Below are 20,460 nucleotides of genomic sequence, written 5' to 3'. Positions count from 1 at the left end.
CCCAACACTTTTAGCAGTTCTCAGCAAGGGAATAAAGGCAGTATACACTGTGAAGCCAAAGTTCATAGGCCAGGCCCACTTTAAATGGAGCAAAGCGAAATGTGCCCAGGATCACACGGTTTAAAATGCACTAAAAGTCTTTGCAGAATGTTCAAAAGAGGTTGGGGCGATTCAAGAAGGTAAAGTTAAGAAGGTCTGGGGCCAACCCAGTTGGAAAGCCAAGGATTTAAGGGTCACCTTGGGCAAACCGAAGAAAGGGAGGCCAGGCAGGACACAGTACCTTAAAGAGAGAGGAAGCTTCAGTGGTGGCAGTTGTTCCTGGCAGTGGTTGCAGTTCGTTGTTTCGACCAGGGGAAGAGAGGTTCTCGTCGAGGAGGAAACATGGAGTCGATGCACTGCACAGGGATGAAACCAGCCGCGGAGTTCTTCGGTAAAAGGTGCGTTCCTTTTATTCGCGGTCAAAGTGGTGAAGCTTGGCTATCCGGCCGCCGGGGTGCTTGGCACGGGCGATTCGACCAAGAGACGTCTTTGGAAGGCGAAAGGGGTGAACTGGTTGGTCCCACCAGCTCAGAGGAAGAAGACTCGTCCAGCAGAAGATCTTCTCTTGTCGTTGGGAAAGTGGTGAGTTTGTTGCAGCAGGGCTTCACCGGTGGTGTCGTTGTTGCAGATGGTTCAGCTTCTTCCCTCTTCGGATTCTTAGGTCCTGTGGCGACTTCTGAAGTTCCAGTCCCAAAGGCCCTGCTTTTATGCAGAAAAACCCCCATTCAACAGCCTATCTGTCACTCAAACATGCTAAGTGGTGAGCCGCGCGGCTCACCACTGGGCCAATCGGAATAGAGTGCGACTTGAGTTGCTAAGGCAACGCAGTCCAGGGTGCCAATTCCCCCACCCACCCATCCCGTGGAACCCAGACAGAGTGGCACCAGTTGGAGGGCTTCTGTGGCGAAGCCCGCCAAAAAAATGGAACAAAGGGCTCGACCTTGGTCAGTGTTACAGAGACGGACAGGAACGTCATTTTAGAAAAGAGTTCTGGCAAAAAGACCCAACCGTTGATTTAATATTAAATAAATAAACCGGCGGTATCTTTAACATTGCACCAAAAAGTGGTGCGTTTAAAATCAATGGGAAAATCCCATAGAGAATATGCCGGTGGAATATTTTGCGTGGTAACCACTGCCACCAACCAGAAACTCGACAAGGGGGGACTGGACAGTTCCCCCTTGAAAACAGACTCACGGGCAATATAATTAACCCCTTCCAGTACTTCCACAATATGATGGTTTGTACTGGTTCTGTTCACAATTTAGGACTAGTAAAGTCAATGGTGACTTTACATGTCCTGGGAGACAGTAGTCAGTCCCAGGGTATGGAGTCTATGTTTGGGGGTCACTATGACACCCCTGTGTTACTGCACTGAGGGTGCTGTGTAATACACACATAAAAGATAGAAGATACCCAATGGAGTAAAAAGAAAACCCCATATCCCATAAGCACACAAAGAGTCAAAGACATACCTCAAATCATGCCTAAGAGTGGGAGGAAAAGAGTTTCACTCTTAGCAGGAGAAAAAAACAAACCCCAAAAATCCAGCAAAGCTGCTGGGGGACTCACTAGGTTTGGGAAATTAGCCTTATAAGAGAATTCTCCCTAACAGCAGAGAAAGCGAAAAACACAACGTACCCCGAGCAAACAGAGGCCCAGTGAATCCAACACAACGGGGAGAACAAGAGGTCGGGGAGGTCGCCGGGGAATCGTTATGGGCCTGTTGCTACTCATCGTAGTTGAATTGACGAGAGCATAACCTGGAAATTAAAAAAGTGGAAAGATGATAATGAGAGAAACACAAATGCAATAAAGGTTGAGAGACAAACGCATGGGGAGAAAGGCTCTATATGTCAAAAGAGACTATAAACAAGAAGGAGAATCCTATGAACAGAGAGAACACTATGAACTAAGAGGAAGAGAAGAGAACTCCAAGAGGGAGAATTCTATAGTCTGGATATCTCTACCCTGGGAAGAGGGGGGGGGAAGTACCCCTTTATTGGAAAAGGAAAGATGGAAACCTAAATGAAAGAGAATGACATGAGCTGAAATATAAAGAAACCCTTAGAGTTTGTAAAAGGTCAAAAGGATTATTTAGGAAAGAAGTGAATTATAATAACCCGGAAGGCAAAATCGAACCAGGGAAACCAAAGTCACACAAAACCCATTAATAGAGATCAAAGGTCAAAGAAACCAATATTTGAGAAAGAAGGAAAGTCGAAAAGTCTTGAAAGAGTTACAGAAACTGATTAAGGAAGTCCCCAAAAGACTATTTTAAAATCACCAATTAAGAAGAACCAAGAAGAAATGTGCAGTAAGCAAAGGCCAGGAGAAGGGAGTCATTCTCCTGTCTTTAAGGTATCAGGCAATATTATCCCCACCAATAATATCGCCATATATATGGTTGTGGGGTAAGGCCATAGGCAATATTAGTAGTGGGGATGATGTATGGGGTCAATGGCACCAGAGGTTTCAGGGGTGTTACCCGCAGGTTCCATGACTTAATATCACCGCAAAAATATGGCGATATTTTTTAATGCCGATATTTTTGCGTGGATATTAACACATGGAACCATCTTCAGTTGTTAGAATAGTGGTAGGGTCATATAGAGTTCGATTTGGATTGTGGACTTATTCTTTGGGACATTCCCAGACGACTGATGAGCACCTTAGTTAGTTGATAGGTAGGTAACACCACACAGCAATAAGGAAAGGCCTTATTCCTATTATGTAATAAACCAGTCTTTGAAATGTCCTCAGAGTGTCCTCCTTCTCCTGACCCACCACAGTGGGTAAACAGCTTAGAAAGATTAGTTTTCTCAAACTAAACAAACATTTCCCTGACGATCTCATGCATGAGAATGTACAACGATCCTACTTATTTCATGGCCTTACCATATGAAAGAATCTGACACATTTCTTAACCAATAGTATCTGCCATTTTTATGCTGGGAACAGTCCCTGACCGTTTCAAACTCATTAAGAAAAGAGAAAATATAAAATTGCCATAGAAAGAAAATAACAAATGTAAAAAACCTACATTTAGCCAAACCAATGTGGTCCAACAGAGACACAAAAGGCAGAATAAAATGGTTGTGACGGAAAACTGCACAGATAAAGCAAATGTATTATTTTAGTGAAATTCCCATTGAAAATATCAAGCTATGGGTCAGCTTTGCCATCCACAGGAGCAATTTGTTCCCTCTGTTTGCAGCAATTGGATTTGCAATTCAACCCTTGAATCATATGACGCTTGGCTGCACTATTGCACCACTGATTAATCAGATCATCATTCAGTGAAATGCATGAATTGTGTACTGAAAACATGTGGTGAATTGTAAAATGCATGAGAGAATGGCGTGAGCAAAATAAGAGAAAATTACAATTGTTAAAGGTACTCAAAACGCAGAGGGGTTCACTATTTAGCGAATATAAATTGTTTGATTGTTTCATTCAAATAAAATAATTTTTGAAAACCCACTAATGTCATATGTCATATGGGAGGGAATTGTGCAAGAACATTAACTCCAAGGACACAAGCTACCTTGTTTGGCATATTCCACTGGACCTAGCCGGAAGGAGAGCTTGGTGCCATCTGATGGGGACATTTATCATCTAGCCATACAAAACGTCTGGCAGCATCCAGTGTACAGGGACGATGCAAAGGGACAATTTTCTTTTCTAACCCAAGCACATCTCTTTAGTCCAGGGTGGACTTCTAACAGCCGATGTACTGGATATTTGGTAGACTTAGTTCTTTGGGAATTCCAAAAGTGAGATTCAGAATTCATCAATGTAGCCATGACTGAAGCTTCACTGGCCATAGGATGAAGGGGCAAAGGGTAAGGGGTAAAAGAGTAGGCGAACTTGGGAATGCAAGCTTATTGGACCACCATTGATTAGCAAACCAAGACCTTTATCTTTTGAATTATGTATGTCACATCCATAAGCAATACCACAAGTGCTTGTGTTTATTGCGGTAATAACAGGATAGCCTACTGAACTCCGTTGAGAACTTGAGAGTTTAAATTAATATTCATTATTATTTGTATACAACTGCAATTATAATGAGGTATTTATAGAGCATTTAAAACCATATATGTGCAACTTCAAAGCTCTGTAGGAAACACTTGTTGCTAAAGGTAGCGAGGCTGGACAGCTATGATATGCAAATATACATGTGTGCTGTCAGTATACAATTTTTACTGCACAGAAATAAAAGTGGCTGAGGAGAGCCACGTGCTGACTGAAGTATTCTCCTAGAAGTTATTTAAAGCTGGAAGTACAAGGACAAACCAAAATGGGTGGTGGACTGAGAATCTCAATCTCTTCAATGGCTCTCGAGTCTAAAACACAGCATAGTGACTCAGACTATAGGCTCTCCAATTCCACTATGCAACTCTCCAAAGTAAGAGGTCAATTGTCATTGCATGTTCTTTGTCAAAGTGGACTACAATACGATCAGCACTATTTCTTATCCATATGAAGGAGGTCTACATTTTGCAATTCACTTTTTGTATCCTCCCCAGCATGAACAGAAGAAGAAACGCTTATGCGATTCATAGTTTAAAATCATAGTCATATATATGGTCAGCATAAAACACAGTGCAAATTCGTACCCTAGGCTGTACTGGTCTGGGTCCATCAGGGTCCTGCGGTCCATCCTCCCCACACCGAGGTTGCTCTCCACAATGCTGACCGAATGCCGCTGCCTCCTTTCGTCATGAAGACATGCCGGCACAGAGTCAAAGGAAGAATTGCTGACAATGCTGGATCGTGAAGAAATTTCGCTGTGACCGGAATCGGAAAAGTTGTCTATGGTGCCACTAGCAGGCAAAGAATAACCTGCACAGTGAACAACAAAAAAAGATACCACACGCTAAGCATTAGTGTCTTATTGTCAAGAGACTAAATATGAAATGCGGGCACCTATCTCAAGAGTGTATACACAATAAACTACTTCCATCAACACGTTCATTCTAAGACAGCCATGATTCAAGCTGAAAACCGGGAAGTTCTTCCTGCCACTTACAAGTGACAGGCATACGTATGCGTGCAATCAATTCCACTATGTTGCCAGTCGTACAGGAGTAGGAGGAGGACAGCAACCTATACATCCTGAAATAATTAGAACATTGAGGTTTACAATGGAGCTTCCATTTGATTTATAATCCATTTATAATCCACAGGTGCCCCGTGCTCTTCAACGAACAAAGCCTAAAAGAATATGGACCAAGCTGGTAGATATAGAAGACGAAAATTATTAATTTCCGACTAGAAACAAGTTGCTATGGGTTCTCAGCAGAGAGAAGCGCTCAACCTGAGACAGTCGACCTCTAAATCCCCCCTCCCCCCTGTGCCCCCTGGCACTGGGGCATTTCTGGATTACTGTTATTCCTTTCCGGTCTTAAACTTGCTGCCCCTGAAGTGTGCATTTTGTGAAGATAGAAACATGGTCTGCAGCAGCGGATAGCCAAGCTAAAGCATGTTCATAAGGTATTGCATATGAAGGCTACACACAACGTGAAAACGATAAACTAGGCAGAAAGGATGCATTATAAAATAATGTTGAGCAATTCCTAGTTTTTGATACATGAACTACTAAACTTGAAGTTCAACTTTTCCTCCGGAGTGCATGCCACAGCAGCGCCCTCCCATTGACCAGAGACAGTGGAACATTGGCGTCAGAGGAAATCGTATGTCATGCCGTGAAAACCGGTGCATAGTTTATTAATCTGCAAAATACCCACAGAATTAGAAGCACAATAGTAGATTATTTGACAGAACATGAACAAGGTTCTCATTCTTGCTCAGAGACTAGCATGTTTTAACAGCATGGAAAATAATTCTGGAATCTGGAAAAGCAAACACAGATGGGTGCCATTTCTTCACAGACCAATTGACCCAAAACTGATCTTCTCTGGCAGGCTCTGCAAGTCTGCCATGCTTCAGTGTGCATTTCTACTGAAAACAGACCACATGACAAAAACGTCTATTCAAAGAGAACACAAAACGAAGAAGGCAGATGTTATGAGGCGGTGTACTAAAAGGTCAGGGATGCAAGTCTAGGCTTTGCAATGCATATTTTTCATATTAACAAAGATGAAGTTTTTCTCTTTACATAATACAAAGCTTTACTGAGGGAGTGATTAGAGAGCCCCTCCAATATATGGGGTTTGAGGCATGCAATGACTGGGGCAAGGACTGCGAAACAGTTGCTGGTGTAAATGAGAAAATTGGCAATATGGAGAAAGGAGACACTAAATAAATGTGTGGTGAATATGTGCAGACAGAGGATTGGCGGTAGAGGAGGGGTCAACTGGAGTGGCATTTGCACCACTATGATATAAATGCAGCACATAGACTTAAGGCTACATCTGGGGATGAATTCACTGTAGTTCATGATCCGTCATGATGGTAAAATCATGTATTAGTTAGGCTAATTGGAAACTGCATAATACGCTCCCGTCATTGGTATGGCCTCATATTGATGTAGGCGTGTCCACAGTGCATTGCTGGAAGATACTGGCAGACTGCAGTCCCAGAGTACGGGTAGGAGGTTGAGTAGCTTTTACGTGGATTGATAAAAGACAGTGTCCTGCAAAGAGATGTGATCTGGTTGTGGTGCTTTACTCCGAGTCACTGTATCCTACCCATGAACATATTGTGGTAAAGCACGTCAAGCACAGATACAATGTATGCAATAGCAAAGTTAGGCTGACAGCGATAAATTCAACCAGTTCCAACATTCCTAGGAGGGCTCGGTTGGGATGGATCTGTTGAGGGCCAAAACTGTAGCGTCCTCATCTAGTACAGGCCCCAACAAAGAAGGATTTATTACCGAAAGCAAGACCCATTCAATCAGACATTTTAGTTTTGCATTCAGGGTGCTGAGTTACTGTGGAAGAAAGTCCCTCTGGAGTAGCCATCAGGGCCACGCTGGGAATAAGAGTCCACTGCCAATACTCTGATGCAGTTCTAATGGCATAACTGAGGGCCAGGGGGCTATCAAGAAGGACGATCATTCTTTCTATGTTGATGTTCTGCCCCCAAGGACAAATCACTGGTTTCAGGTTTTCTGAGCAATTTACAAAACACTACAGTATAGGCCAAAGCAGTCCCAGAGGCGACACATTAAGATCGAGTGCCACATCATTGATGCCAGCCAGGAGAATTATTTTTCCAGAAATGCAAACTTATAGGACAAGAAATATGTAAAGGATGGAATAATGTAATTCCAAGTACAGTGGTAAAAAGACCTTTAAGATACAGGAATTAACTACTCATGCAAATGTGGTCCCCATTTATAGAAGTGTAGTGTTCAGTGAGAGTGTAAATTGTTATTGAGTTATACATATGTTCTAGTGTACTAAGTGAAGTTGGGGAGAGCAAGTAAGGGGTGTGAGAGGAGGGGGTTTATTGGAGCAGGGGTGGTGGAGAGGGGATTAGCCACAACAGAGGCTTGAATATTGGTTTGACAATATGAAAATAAAGGATCTTCAAATCAAAAATAATTGCAGTAGTACACATGGGGTATACAAACCATACTGTTGCACGAGTCATCTGGTGTACCTGTAGTGTATGATAATTTAATCAGATCCAGCACTGTTGGCACTTCTTCGTGGTTCATTGGTTTATCTCTTATGGAGCACTGAATTCTGCAGCAGTGCTTCATAGACCATTATACAACACTGAAAGCCTGCTAACTGTGCTTTCCAGTCAAAGTGCTAGCTAAATCCTGTCTTTGTAGGGATTCAAAAGTAAAGAAGGCATAGCAGACTGTGGATTCTGTGTCACAAAAGAATGCCAAGTCTCACAGTTGTATGCAGTCCGTGGTGCATCCAAGGACACGGCTCAGCAACCTTTGGCTTTCCAGATGTTTTGAACTACAACTACCATAAGTCCTAGCCAGCATACTCAATGGTGAAGGATCATTTAGTATGCTTTAGTACAAGGGACTCCAAATTGTGTCTCAACACGGTGCCACTGACTGTCTCAACTAGGTGAGTTCCACCCTATAAAAGGCAAATGCTCCTATGCCATTCCTTTCAGGACCAGTTAGTTTGTGGATCCAGTATCCTAGGATGGTGAACACGGCTTCTGATCAGGGCACACCCCCAGAACTTCGGAGGGGGTTTCATGTAGACTCTGTGCCTACAGTAAGAAGAATGAGCATTTTGGATAGTAAGTAATGGGGTATCTTCTGAGGGTTAAGGTACCCCTATACATTCTGACAGCTCTATTAGCCTCTACATTATGGTTAAAGGGGGCTAGGGAGATTAAGGTGTGAAATTCATGGAAATAAAGGCTTTTGAGAAGGTTATTGTGGAGGCAGTTGATCATATTGCTATGTAAGGCTAGACAGTACAGGCTCCTAAAAGCAGTCAAGTATGTCCCACTTACAGGTCGATTCTGTCTTGGCATCCAAAACAGTGGTGAATGAATATCTGCCTTGTGAAATTAGCACACAGGCGATCTAAATGAGGCAGCCAGGGGTGTGTAGCTCTCTGTGGTGCAGACTTAAATGCCAAGAGTTGGTGCTCAAGCATAGGCCTTGCCCATGAGCAGGCCTATTGGGGTCTAAGTCTGTCTCAATACAACTGGATTATCACACAAAATCTAAGAGTTAAATAGTATTTCTGCCATTTGAATCCTAACACAGATTTCATTTGCATGGGTGAATTTACATAATGTAGGTGCTTGACCCTTTAAGTCCTGCACTCTTTTCTGAAAGCAAAAAGTGCCCACTAATGACTCTTTTATAATATTTCGGATGAAGGGGAAATAAAATCACCAGAGTAAATGTATGGGGCGAGGGACCTCTGACAAGGCTTCCAATCCTACTTCCGTTAGCTCTGCTAGATTGGGAACGGGCACCCCCACTTATGGTGTAATATGGTAACGAGGGTTTTTTCCAAAGAGAGCAAACGAAGATGAAAATAAAACATTGCACAAGAAATGAGAGGCATTCTTCCACCAAATTATGGTGACCGCATGTGGGCCAAGTGCAACAGAGGTTTAGGAAATACCCTAAGCCACACTATCATGGCTCCTACAAGAGAACTTCTTTTTTTAGCATAATATCCCTCTGCATACATCATAAACCTACTTTGAATTTTGGCAATTTTTATTCTCAAAATAACACATTCTCCTTTTCGTTTAGTGTCTCCTCAAGGTGAACTCTCCTTCGACTAACTGCAGATGTGCCTTCTTGCACTCCAGAATTGCCTTTGCAGAATATGATACTGATCAGATTATCAACAGATGAGAATAGGTTAGTGACTATTCTTGAAATCTTCAGTTTTAAGAAGTGCTATGAAATATATATGCTTTCTTATAAGCCAGCGTGTGTCGTATTGCCCTCATCTCAGCCTAGTAGGTTTATACGATTTTGAAGAGTCCAAGAGAAGTAGCGGGACTTCTTTCATAGCTCTGCTCAAGAGTACCAAAAATTTGGACACAATCATTTGTTCAACTTTTGAATAACTTAAAGTAAACAAAGAGTAAACCTTCCGTTACATCCCCACTTGACCACTAAGATAAAACATATTAGCTGACAGAACCACTCAAACCAATATTACTTTTCCAAATAGAGAATGAACATAACTCCACAGCTTTGGGAAACAGAGAATTAATATCACTCCACTTGAACTTACAGATGCTCTATACCATAAAGACATTACAAGCTGCTGCACTATCAGATTAGGTTTCAGAATTTGGAGGTTGGTGCCATTTGATGTGTTGAACAAAAGAAAGTGCGAAAAACAAGAGTTAATAATGTATATCTAGGAATGAAAGGCTAATGTTATGTACAATCACACGTTCTTGTTCTACCTTTCCTTGGCGAACTGTGCGGTGAAGTAGGAGGAGAGGACAGCTGTGAAGATGTGTTGGATATAGTATCCTCAGCCTGCTTCTTATGTCGCTCTAAACTTCCTTCTTCAGACAGAGACAGGATTTTCTTTAACGCTTGAGGTGAGTTGATGCCTAGAAGGCCCAAGAGTAATTAGTGAATTTATAGAAAATAGCAAAGCAAGAAATGCAAGCATAAAAGAGACATCCCTCACCTTACCAAAAGTGGTGCATAACCGATTCATACATAATAAAGCATGTTGGGCAGGGTTGTAAGGGCTGGGGGTGCTTTTCCCTTGCAAATGTGCTTGGCAACATGTAGATCCAACTAAAAATCTTTATTATGTGTTCTCTGGTTATTGAATACGGCCTTGTGCAAAGACCTTTTTACCAAAGGGAGATTATGGGGACCTAGAGCACTCTATATGCCTCTTCAATGGTGTAGTAAATTTGATGTGTTCCCGACTCAGTAATTCTACTGCTCCTCTCAAACTGTGCAGTTATACACATTTTCGCAATTGCCTTCAACTTCAATACTAGTTAGCCCTTGAAACCCATTAATTACACTTGGGAAACCAAACTTATTTTCTGTAGGCAGGCAAGAGCTGCCAATAAGCTGTGAATTGGGCTGTCCTACACCACGTTTATTTCACACAACATATAGAAGGCTTTAAGCATAACATTATTCTTAGGATTACTACATGCTGCAGACTAATACCAATCCATCAAACCACTTCTACTCCAAAACAAATTATTTATGACAGAAGAAATGCGACGAGGTACACACTGTCACTTTGGTTTCTGCCCACTCCATTGAAAACTTAATTGATCATAGAAGCTGCGTTGGTGAGTTAGTCACTCCTGATGAAGCATAGGAGTGTGTCAATCACATTTTGGACCTAGCATGGTGGTTTGTTCGCTGCTTGAGCAGGACTTTGCAAAGATATTTAAGACCATGTTTTTCCAACCTTTTTCAGATTTGTATGCCATGTTAAGTTTTATATCAATCTTTCAATTTCCTTGGTTCTTATATATTCATTTATGGCAACTGAAATTAAATGACACACACTGGGATAAAATACTAATTTATCCTACTTTGGCATTTCTAGTAACACAATCAGTGACGGTGAACATACATCAGGCGGTCGGTTTGCAAAGACCTCATCCAGTAACTGCCCATAAATCAGTATTGCTTACTGCCTGGTCAATGATCACGATAAGAACGATGGTGATGAATAAACCTGAATAATTGCTTTAATTGTCCTGGCTCTGTATATTTGTTTCTTAATCGAGGACAACTGTAATAAGTAAAACATGCACACTCATTCTGCTATTCTATATGTTTGACAGGACAAGTATTGTGACAGATGAAACTAAGAATTGTACAGGTGGGAGTGAGGAGGGGGTGCAGGAAGAGGACAGGTGGCAGCAGGTTAAACACAGAGTCAGATCATAGTGCATTCATTTAGTACAGCTGAGAAAAGCATTTTTCTAATTAAGTACATAAATGTGGTCGACATCAACGTACCAAATGGTGGGAGATCCTTCACAGGCACTTTTTTCCGAGATGGATAAAGTGAAACGGCTGGAACCTGCAATGCCTGATTCACTTTGCTTTGCTGTTGCAACTTCTGCTGGGTCCCTGCCCTGGGGGCAACTGGTGATGTCTCTGGTTTACCTGATCGCTTGTCGCCTGAATTCTTAGGTACTGTTTAGGATGACAGAATGCAAACACACTTGAAAATGAAGCTAACAAAACAATTGCACCCATAGAAACATGTTTAACAGGGGCAGCCTGGAAACGCACTGTGGAAGTTGCCACCAAACCTTTATATGCTGCAATATGAAAAGTTGAAGACCTTAAAACTAAGTGTGGCAACGATTAGAGGATATTCAGTGTGACATAGCCTGACTTTACAGCTCAGTGTGCCCGCAGGGCCTGCCTTTGCATAATGAATTCCAATTTGAGAAAATATAAAATACAATCTCAGTGCCATACTTGAAGTGCACTGGCTGTGAGATTCCCTTCCAAGCTGGACATAACCTATTTACATCTTGGAAACAAAAATAATAAACTATTACTGCAACTGACACTTCACTAAACCCCACGGTCAACAATGAGACTCACATGTGTTGGTGGATTGCTCGCACTGCAAAGACAGCGTCTGCAGGTTCTCCTCATCCATCTCCAGTTCCAAGTTGGACAGATACTGCTTCACCTTCCGGGCCATTTGGGCATCTTCATACAGCTTCTTTGCATTTAGGAAGGAGCTGCGTCGCACTCGCTTTTTATGCCCGCCAGTCTGCGCTACATCCAGCACCGCTGCGTTCGTGCTGCCCTGGCTCAGTGACCTAGCAACAGGGAGAGAAGCGGCAAGAAGATGATGTAGCTCAACCCAAGACGAACTGCGGACAAGCCCGGCACGTGCAGTAAGTACAATGGAATAGAGTGTCTGTTTAAAGGACGAACATGGCCTTAATCCAAAGAGTCAAACTACAGACAGACATAGGGGGTGAAGATGGCAAAATGAAGAGCGTTATAAGATTCACTGGATTAAATAATAGCCGTTTTCTCTCGAGTACCAGAGCTTAGGCAGGCAACATGAACTACACTTGCAGACACTTGGCATTCGTTCCTTTGTAAATACTAGAGCTGGGCATTGACAAATGCGCATGCATATCATCAAGCTAAGCCCGCCGCAACACACGTTGCTTATTTTTGAATGGGACATAACATCACACCAATGATCCCAAAATAGACTACGCTTTAGGAATAAGGGAACTGGACCAGAAACACAACTTGCAGCTGCCTACTGTGTTGTAAGAGAGTTTTGCTTGTAAGTAACATGGGTCAATTTGTTAATAAGGAAAACAAATCAAATGTCATGCACTGCTTGAAACATATGTATATGAAAAGGCTGGGTCAAGAGGCTTATTATGAATGAGGATGGGAGGTCACAGGATTGGTCAGCAGTATGTTAGCTTCAGCTGTAGAGAGTTAGAAGCTCAAAGTGCCTAAACCCTACTGCTAATTCATAAAGATAACATGACCTAACATTGCTTTGTTGACCTAATAAACAGCTGGAGGTATTTCCAAAGGGTCAGCAATTACATTGTATTTGTTCTTTCTGTGCCAATGAATATTTGCATTCCGTCACTGTTCTTTCGTACTCGTGTCAGATGGGTATCACGTTACACCGACACCCATCTTCTAAGTGTTTAAGGGTGATTCTGACAAGGTATATAGAGCGGTTGGATTAAGTGTATACTGCGGGAGTTTAACAATTTGCCATATTGCATGGCCACAACAGAATAAAAGGCAGAAGCACCAGGTGAGGAAGGAAGCAAACAAGAAACCATTGCAAATGAAGGGGAGGGGGAATGGCGCGTGTCCATGTCTGTTCTCAACAGCGACTTACCCCAAGCTCCTCCATTTCTTCTTCCTGAAAGTGAGAGCCGCGGAGAGTATAGCATGTGTACAGAAAGAGACAGAGAGATCACAAGCTAAGAAAGAAAGGCCTAGACCATAGGACGAGCAGTACCCAAAGCCCACACAAAGCAAATAGCCACCACCTCGACACCCAGACAGGCACATTCGTCAGAAGTTCAGTAGCACGCTCAGCATATGCAATTATAAATGCCTTCACACCTATTTAGTATCACTGAACATCACCAAAACTTTAACAACAAATCAAAAATCTTGGTTGGGGTTGAGGGTGGAGGGGGCAAGCATGATAAAGCGCATGTTGCTCAGAACAAAAATATGCACTGCGTTACAACAATATTTCACACTTCTTTTGAAGGTTGGTTAAAAACAGTGTTGACGATTTTAGTAACTAAAACATTAGGGTCTGATGGGGATTAATGAAAAGATGAGCAGGGCATTTCCTCTTGCTCTAGTAGTGAGCTGAAGATGTCTTTCTTCTATTCGTCACCATTTGTGAAACACCTAATGTTACTCCCAGTAAGCGGGTTGGGGGGTGTCAATCTTGGGTGAAAGTAGCCTTAACTTAGAGTTCTGGCAAATGACATTGAGGATCACTAGGGCCAGGAGAGTGCACAAGGCTTGAAGATGATGCATGGACAATCTATACACTCAGTGTCCAAATGCCTGTGCAGGAGGCTTGGTTCATAAGGCATGTGCGGTAGGTACAAATCAATAACAGGACTCTGGAGAGCAAGCTGGGTGCAGTGCTTTCTATGTACCCCATACCATAAGTATCATGAGGATGAGGACTGCCAACTCACAATTTGGAGGCCTTTCAAAAATGGGATTTAATAATGCTACTGGACTTTCCACCATTCTCATACCGAGGCCTTTAGAATTGGGGATTTACTTTTGGAGTGTGTCAAATGAGTGTGGGGAAAACAGCGCAATGAAGAATGTTCATGTGTGTCTTGTGTGTGTTTGTCAACTGAAACAGTGGTCCATTTATTCTATTTTTAATCTGCAGATGGCCATTTATTTTTGTCCTGCAGTTGCGCTGTGTGAAGAGGCATGTAGCAGCGAGTGCAGGGGATCTACATTGTAAAATGGGTGCACGGGGTACATTCAGTGTGCAGAAGTCTACCCCAACATGCTTTTGAGATTGAGCAAATCACTTATTTGGAGGGGCTGACTCGAATTAAAACAAAAAGCTTCAGAGTCATGCACTGACTCTCCAAAATATTCCTTTAGTCCATGCCTTTTACAATAAAGTAAAAGTTGGACTAGCATTAGGACCAGTAGGACCCCCCACCCCCATTAGAACAAGGAAAGATATTGCTGTGAATGAACATTGGACACTGCAGTGCTCATGCCTCAGTGTGCAGGGGTCTTCACCTCTGGCTGGACAGAAGGCAGTATAGAGAAGTGGGTGCATTTGAAGCAGAGGAGTCTTCGGTGAATGCAGCTGGGGATACAGAGTTTAAGAGCTGCACAGGAGGCTTTGGTGAATGGAAGTCACCTTTCTCGATTGCCTACCCCCTCACCTCTCCCATCTCCTTCCCAACTCGCGTGCTTTCTCCCTTGTCCAAGGCCTGTAACCCTAAGGTCGTCGTCGATAGCAACCTCGGACTATAACAATACAGCACTACCACTGCCTCGGGTGCTCATATTAATCTTCTCAACATTCTGAAAGTGTCCACTTCCACTTACCACTCTATAAAAACTCTAATATCCACCCTCGTGCTCAGCAAACTCGATTACTGCTCGTGCTATGTCTTGCCTTCCTCTCCATTGCTTCCTACTTCTAGACAAAGTCATTAACTTCGTTACCTATGCTATATATTACCTACCCAACTCAATCTCTATGCACAACCGCTCCCTTATCAAGTTCGTACACATAGTCTACAAAGCTAACAATGCTCTTGCCTGACCATCTCCCCCTCTACTCACCATCTCGCCACCTCTGCTCCTCCTCTGCCCTCAACCTCACTGTCCAATGCCCTCTCAGCCTGTCCACCGACTCGCCCTGCTCCACTGAACCCGCTGCTTTCCCGATCAAAGCCAGCCCGGCCGTGGGTCTTTTCAAAGCTCGACTTCAACTGCAACTACTGGAAAAAGCGGGAATCTCCCATCACCCCTCCTCCCCATCTCCCCCCAACAATATCTCCAGTGCTGTTTAACAATGTAATGCTTTATATGTGTACGGTCCTTCCTAATTTTTAGTTTGCAGCACTTGCCCCCAAGGTTAATGTTGCCTCTGTACATCACCTGTGTTCTTTTGTCCCTGGGCTATGTCCCATTTTGTTCACACCCCAAACTGGCTCATCACTTCTTCTAATGTTTTGCTAGTGTACAGGCATCATGCTGGGGGTTGCCTCCATCTATAAATGTGTTATTTCTAGTCATTTCTGATCGAAATTGACAGCCCTAGTCTACAAATAAATACAAGTGAACACAATGAGCAATGTGTATACTCAACAGGCGTCAGCACCGGAAGCCATAGTAAAAAGGGTGTGGCAGTGAATCCATTCAGGGTAGAGTAAATAAGGCATGAGGTATGGGACAGTGAGATTTGACTACATTTGATTGGCTATTTCATTTATATTTCCTATGGCTTTTATTTTGGGTATTTCATTAATTTAAAAAAGTATTTTACTTTTGTTTTAGTGAATGCTAAAAGGGGCTGGCTCAACTGTTATGTGTGTAGATGGCAGAGGGCAGAGTCGGTGTATGGAGACAAGGGGTGATGTGCACGAAACACTGAATCCTACCATGCCCTCAAAACACATAAGTCAAAGCCCTGGCTTTGAAACACAAGTATCCACCCCTTGTTGGGAGACGGTGGGTAGCTTTCATTTAAGTAAAGCATTCTTTAAACAAATTGACGACCACATTTTGAAAATACGTGCATAGAAGAGATCTATTAATTGGTTATCTAAAATACAATCTGCCTTATGATATTCTTTAACATTATCAGAAATATTAAAATCTAATGAATCATCTTTAACAAAATGATTATAGCTTTATTTTCTTGGTAGATGGGTGGTGCATTATTCAATATTAAGAAAACACAATTCAAATGCATTGGGACACAGAGGTTTCTGTAGCCCTAACTTTATAGTTCAGCTAAGGGGGCAGTCCCCACCCACTAGGTGCCCGGCGGTTGGCTAATATTCCAGAAGCTCATGCTGAAGTAGGTCTGAGTCTACCAAACCTTCACACCATCAGTCTCCATATCAGACTGTCTGCTACCACCTGGCCAGGGCAGTCACTGGCTTCTGCTAAGCCATACAAACTGTGGGCTTCAAGGATGCATCATCAGGCTAGTTCGGAGTTGGCAGGAGACCGCCAGATAGTCCCGCAGGGAGTCCATGTGTGTAGTGTATCAGAAGTTCTGCAGCATATAAGCAGACAGTTCTCGGCATGTTCAGCAGCAATGAGATGCTATATGTGTGATGTGTCTATATACCATATTGTGTCTATGAAATATGTGATAAGGTTCGAATTGCATAGCAAAAAGAAATAATAAGCATTACTGACAAGTATTCCAACTAGAACACATTATGAGTTTTAAAACAGAGACATCTTTCATTAATTAATGTACTCCTTGTTTGGTGTTCACTAGAAGAAAAGAACATGAAATGAACTATGGATTTTTATACCAATTTAGAAATTCCAAATTTCTACCAAAAGATTCAGTAAAGGACACATTATGGTAAAAGGGCTTGGTAGCAACTAACAAAACAAATGATTCGTGCACCGGCCCCAGCAGCTAATCTTATAATTTAGGGAAGTGCCTTAAACCGGTTGAGGATCAAAGTATCTGTGAAAGCATTACAATGTCCTTGAAAGTTAAGGCCCGAGAAGTCATAATATAATGGCAATAACCATTTTTAAATTAAAGGTCAAAATTACTACAATCCTTGCACATCAAGAGAGAATACCATGACTTTATGCAGAATTGGGGATTGGGAAGGGATTTTGGCAAAAGAAGGAAGGCCAACGGAGTAGGACACTTCATAAAGCCAAAGGCCACTCCCGGATGGCTGCCCTTCAAAGCTGCCTGTCCTCCATTAAGCCACGATGTTTCCCGGGTGCTCACATGTACTGGAAATGCACACTAAGATATTGGTGTGGGGTTTATGAGGTGTAGGTTCGGATGATCATTCTCAGATTATTCTCAGATAAATAACACATTTGGTTGCAGCAATTGGGGCGAAATGAATGCTGACTTGATTCAATGCTACACATCAATGCTTGCTGGAAATCACCAGTGCTCAAGTGGCATCTCACCAGGGAACCATTGTACATCTTTTCCTGTAAATCATGTAACAATACGTTGAAAGTATTTTATCCTCCTGTTTTTCTGCGCCCTCATACTTCCTGGTCTGGTGCGCATTACAAATTAATAAACAAACACAGGTATATATAAAGCTCATAAATGGTTGGATGAGGCAACTATTTGCCCCAGAATGATGGGATATACACAAGGCATATTCTGCACGGCTACATCACTTCGTACAATCCACTCATATCTAAAGCAGCAGACAGTTATGAGTAAGGATGGATAAAGTGCCTATGAGGAAACTATGGACTTATATCTTGTGCGTTTTTGATGTTTTATGTCTTTTATGACGTTTTTCATATGCTTCGAAATAAAGATGGTTATACTACTCTCTGTTGAGATAGAGTAAGAATAGCAAACTATAAATAACAATACAACATAACCATGTTGAATTACATTAAGGGGCAGCACTCAAAGTACACTTGGGTGTACACGTAGTCGGGGAGACAGGTGAAGTATTGCGTAGAATTGTGCTTTTGATGATAGACGCGCGAGACTTGGGGGCACAACTTCCACATACTTGAAGGATCATTTTAGGCTATATGTCCATCACAGATGTCCCCCTCGCGCCCCCCCTCCCTAAAAGCAGTAATGGTGAACTTTATTTTAAAATAAAATGGCAGTTTAAGAGAAATATATCAATCTGCTCAATCATATGTCAAAATGGAATGGAGTTTGCTTAAATTTGTACTATAGTCTGTGCTAGGCATCTCATCAGAGCTAGGGAGAAAATGTAATTGCTACAATATGGTAAAAGTGGTTATTCCTCTTCAGTTTCAGTTTACAAGATGGCTCTTTACAGCGAGTGTGGTCCACAATATTGATAATAACCCCAGGACTGCTTTCATGGGGCAGGAATATCCGTTTCAACATCCAGACAATTTCTATTAAACTGAGTGGACCATAACCAGACATGGTGATACTGGTGGAAATCAAAGAATACACATCTCCCAGAGTCTTACCAACATTCCTCCCACTTCTATTAACAGAACGGATTGTCCAGCGCCAAAGCAAGAAAATCCAAACAACTAATACATCAATTAATACAGCAAGCCATGGAGAAACATTACAACTGTCTGGATCGTGACATACAGGTTCTGGCTAGTGGCAACCTCGAAGGGCATGAAATATTCTCATGGGCCGATGACCACGCAAATAAACGATGTTGAATTGAAACTAGCTTACCTGTTCAGTTGATCTTGTCAAGACAGCAGTTCAAGCCCTTAATACTGGGCAGGGCCCAGTCACCACATTCAATCAGCTACTCTACTCATTATTTTATTTATTGGATATTTATCAGGCGTCTGTACAACAAATGGTGTTTCAAGGCACCACAAGACAAAAAAGAGGGTTGGGGGGAACAAGGGAGAAAGATAAAAAGATAACAATAATGGTCCTACTAGGCATTGTGATGTTCGGATCATGCAAGTGCAGTAACAAGAACTGCGAGGGAGGGGTGTTGGTGGGGGGTGGTAGGGTGTTGAGTGACAGTCTGCGCGAATGCAAAGTGCTAGCGTGGGAAGTGAAGTGCAGGGTAGAGAGGATAGAGTGCAAGTGAACAGTGGTATGTGTGGGGTGTCGAAAGGGGGAAGAGGGTAACAGGGGTGGGCAGGGGGATGGTGCCCTGCAGAGCTCAGAGGGAACTAGGCAGCCAGTCACTGCGGCAGACGGGGGCGTTAGCAGGGAAGGGAGAGAGGGAACGAAAAAGAGAAAAAGGGAGTCCTGAGGGGCTTATGGAACTTAAGAAGATCCGGCTCAAGCGTCAGAGGGGCAGCAAGACCATTCCAGAGGGAGGCTCCCGCAGAGGAAAGAGATACCCCCACTTTCTGCTTAGAGACGCATCATATCTGCAGAGAGTTGAGGCTAGACCACTGAAGGGCTCTAGCAGGGAGGTATTTAGGGAGAGAGAGGATTGGATGTAGCGGGGTCCCAGGCCCCAGAAAGCCTTGTGGATGATGCATAGGGTCTTGAATATGATCCTAGCAGCAACCAGGAGCCAGTGGAGTGATTTTAGGGCTGTATGGATGCAGTCCCTAGGCTTGAGGCCCGGATAAGTCCAATTCTGGATTAGTTGAAGGGGGTGAAGTGAGGATAAAGGAAAATTGAGGAAGAGGCTGTTGCAGTAGTCCAGCCTAGAGAGGACCAGAGCTCTGGAGACATTGAGTTTCTTGGGGAAGGTTATCTGCATAACACTGGAAGAGAGGAGAGAAGGAGGAGATCAGATGGGCCAGAGTGGCAAGGTAGATGTTGAAGAGCCACAGCGAGAGGATAGAGCCTTGAGGGAAGAAGCAGGTGGAGAGTGTGATCGGGGAGAGAAATGGGGCCCAGTTGAACCTGGGAAGGACGGTCGCAGAGGAATGAGGTCAACCAGTAAAGTGCCAGGCTTGTGAGGCCAAGGGAGTCACAGAGCCGATTTGTCAGGGTGGCATTATTGACCGTGTCAAGAGCAGAGGAAAGATCCAGGCGTATAAGAATGGAAGGAGAGTTGGAATCGAGATTTGAGAGCAAGTCTTCACATGTGTTCAGTAGAGCAGTTTCCGTGCCTCTGGCTGCTCTGAAGCCAGACTGGTGGTCGTGGAGACAAGAGAAAGATTCAATGTGTTGGATCAGTTGGGAGATGACCAGCTTTCTCCAGGAGTTTGCCCAGGAAGTGGAGATGGAGATAGGGAGGTAGTTCGCTGGGCAGGAGGGGTGGGGGGGGGAGAGGGCTTTTTGAGGAGAGGATGCACAAGAGGGTCCTTGAGGGGGTAACGGGAAGGAGCCAGTGGCAAAGGAGTGAGTATAGACATCAAGG

At 43.1% G+C, this 20,460-nt stretch overlaps 1 protein-coding gene across 13 annotated transcripts in view; it reads right to left on the bottom strand.

Annotated features, from left to right (window-relative positions):
* Nucleotides 1-20,460, bottom strand: part of RAPGEF2 (Rap guanine nucleotide exchange factor 2) — a 1,671,940-nt gene that overhangs the window by 87,618 nt on the left and 1,563,862 nt on the right. For 11 of the 13 annotated variants that reach the window (XM_069631345.1, XM_069631346.1, XM_069631352.1 and 8 more), the window contains 5 exons: nt 13,314-13,337; nt 12,023-12,246; nt 11,423-11,602; nt 9,877-10,029; nt 4,662-4,887 (listed from right to left, as the gene is read on the bottom strand). In XM_069631345.1, the coding sequence (XP_069487446.1) occupies nt 4,662-4,887; nt 9,877-10,029; nt 11,423-11,602; nt 12,023-12,246; nt 13,314-13,337 (807 nt within the window). The remainder of the gene's footprint in view (nt 1-4,661; nt 4,888-9,876; nt 10,030-11,422; nt 11,603-12,022; nt 12,247-13,313; nt 13,338-20,460) is intronic. The other 2 variants (XM_069631349.1, XM_069631357.1) reach the window with 1 other exon arrangement.

This window comes from Ambystoma mexicanum, chromosome 6q, assembly GCF_040938575.1.
Source record: "Ambystoma mexicanum isolate Mex_15411 chromosome 6q, UKY_AmexF1_1, whole genome shotgun sequence".
Classification (NCBI taxonomy): domain Eukaryota; kingdom Metazoa; phylum Chordata; class Amphibia; order Caudata; family Ambystomatidae; genus Ambystoma; species Ambystoma mexicanum.
Note: the sequence above shows the minus strand (reverse complement) of the source record. Positions and strands in the feature narration are given on the sequence as shown.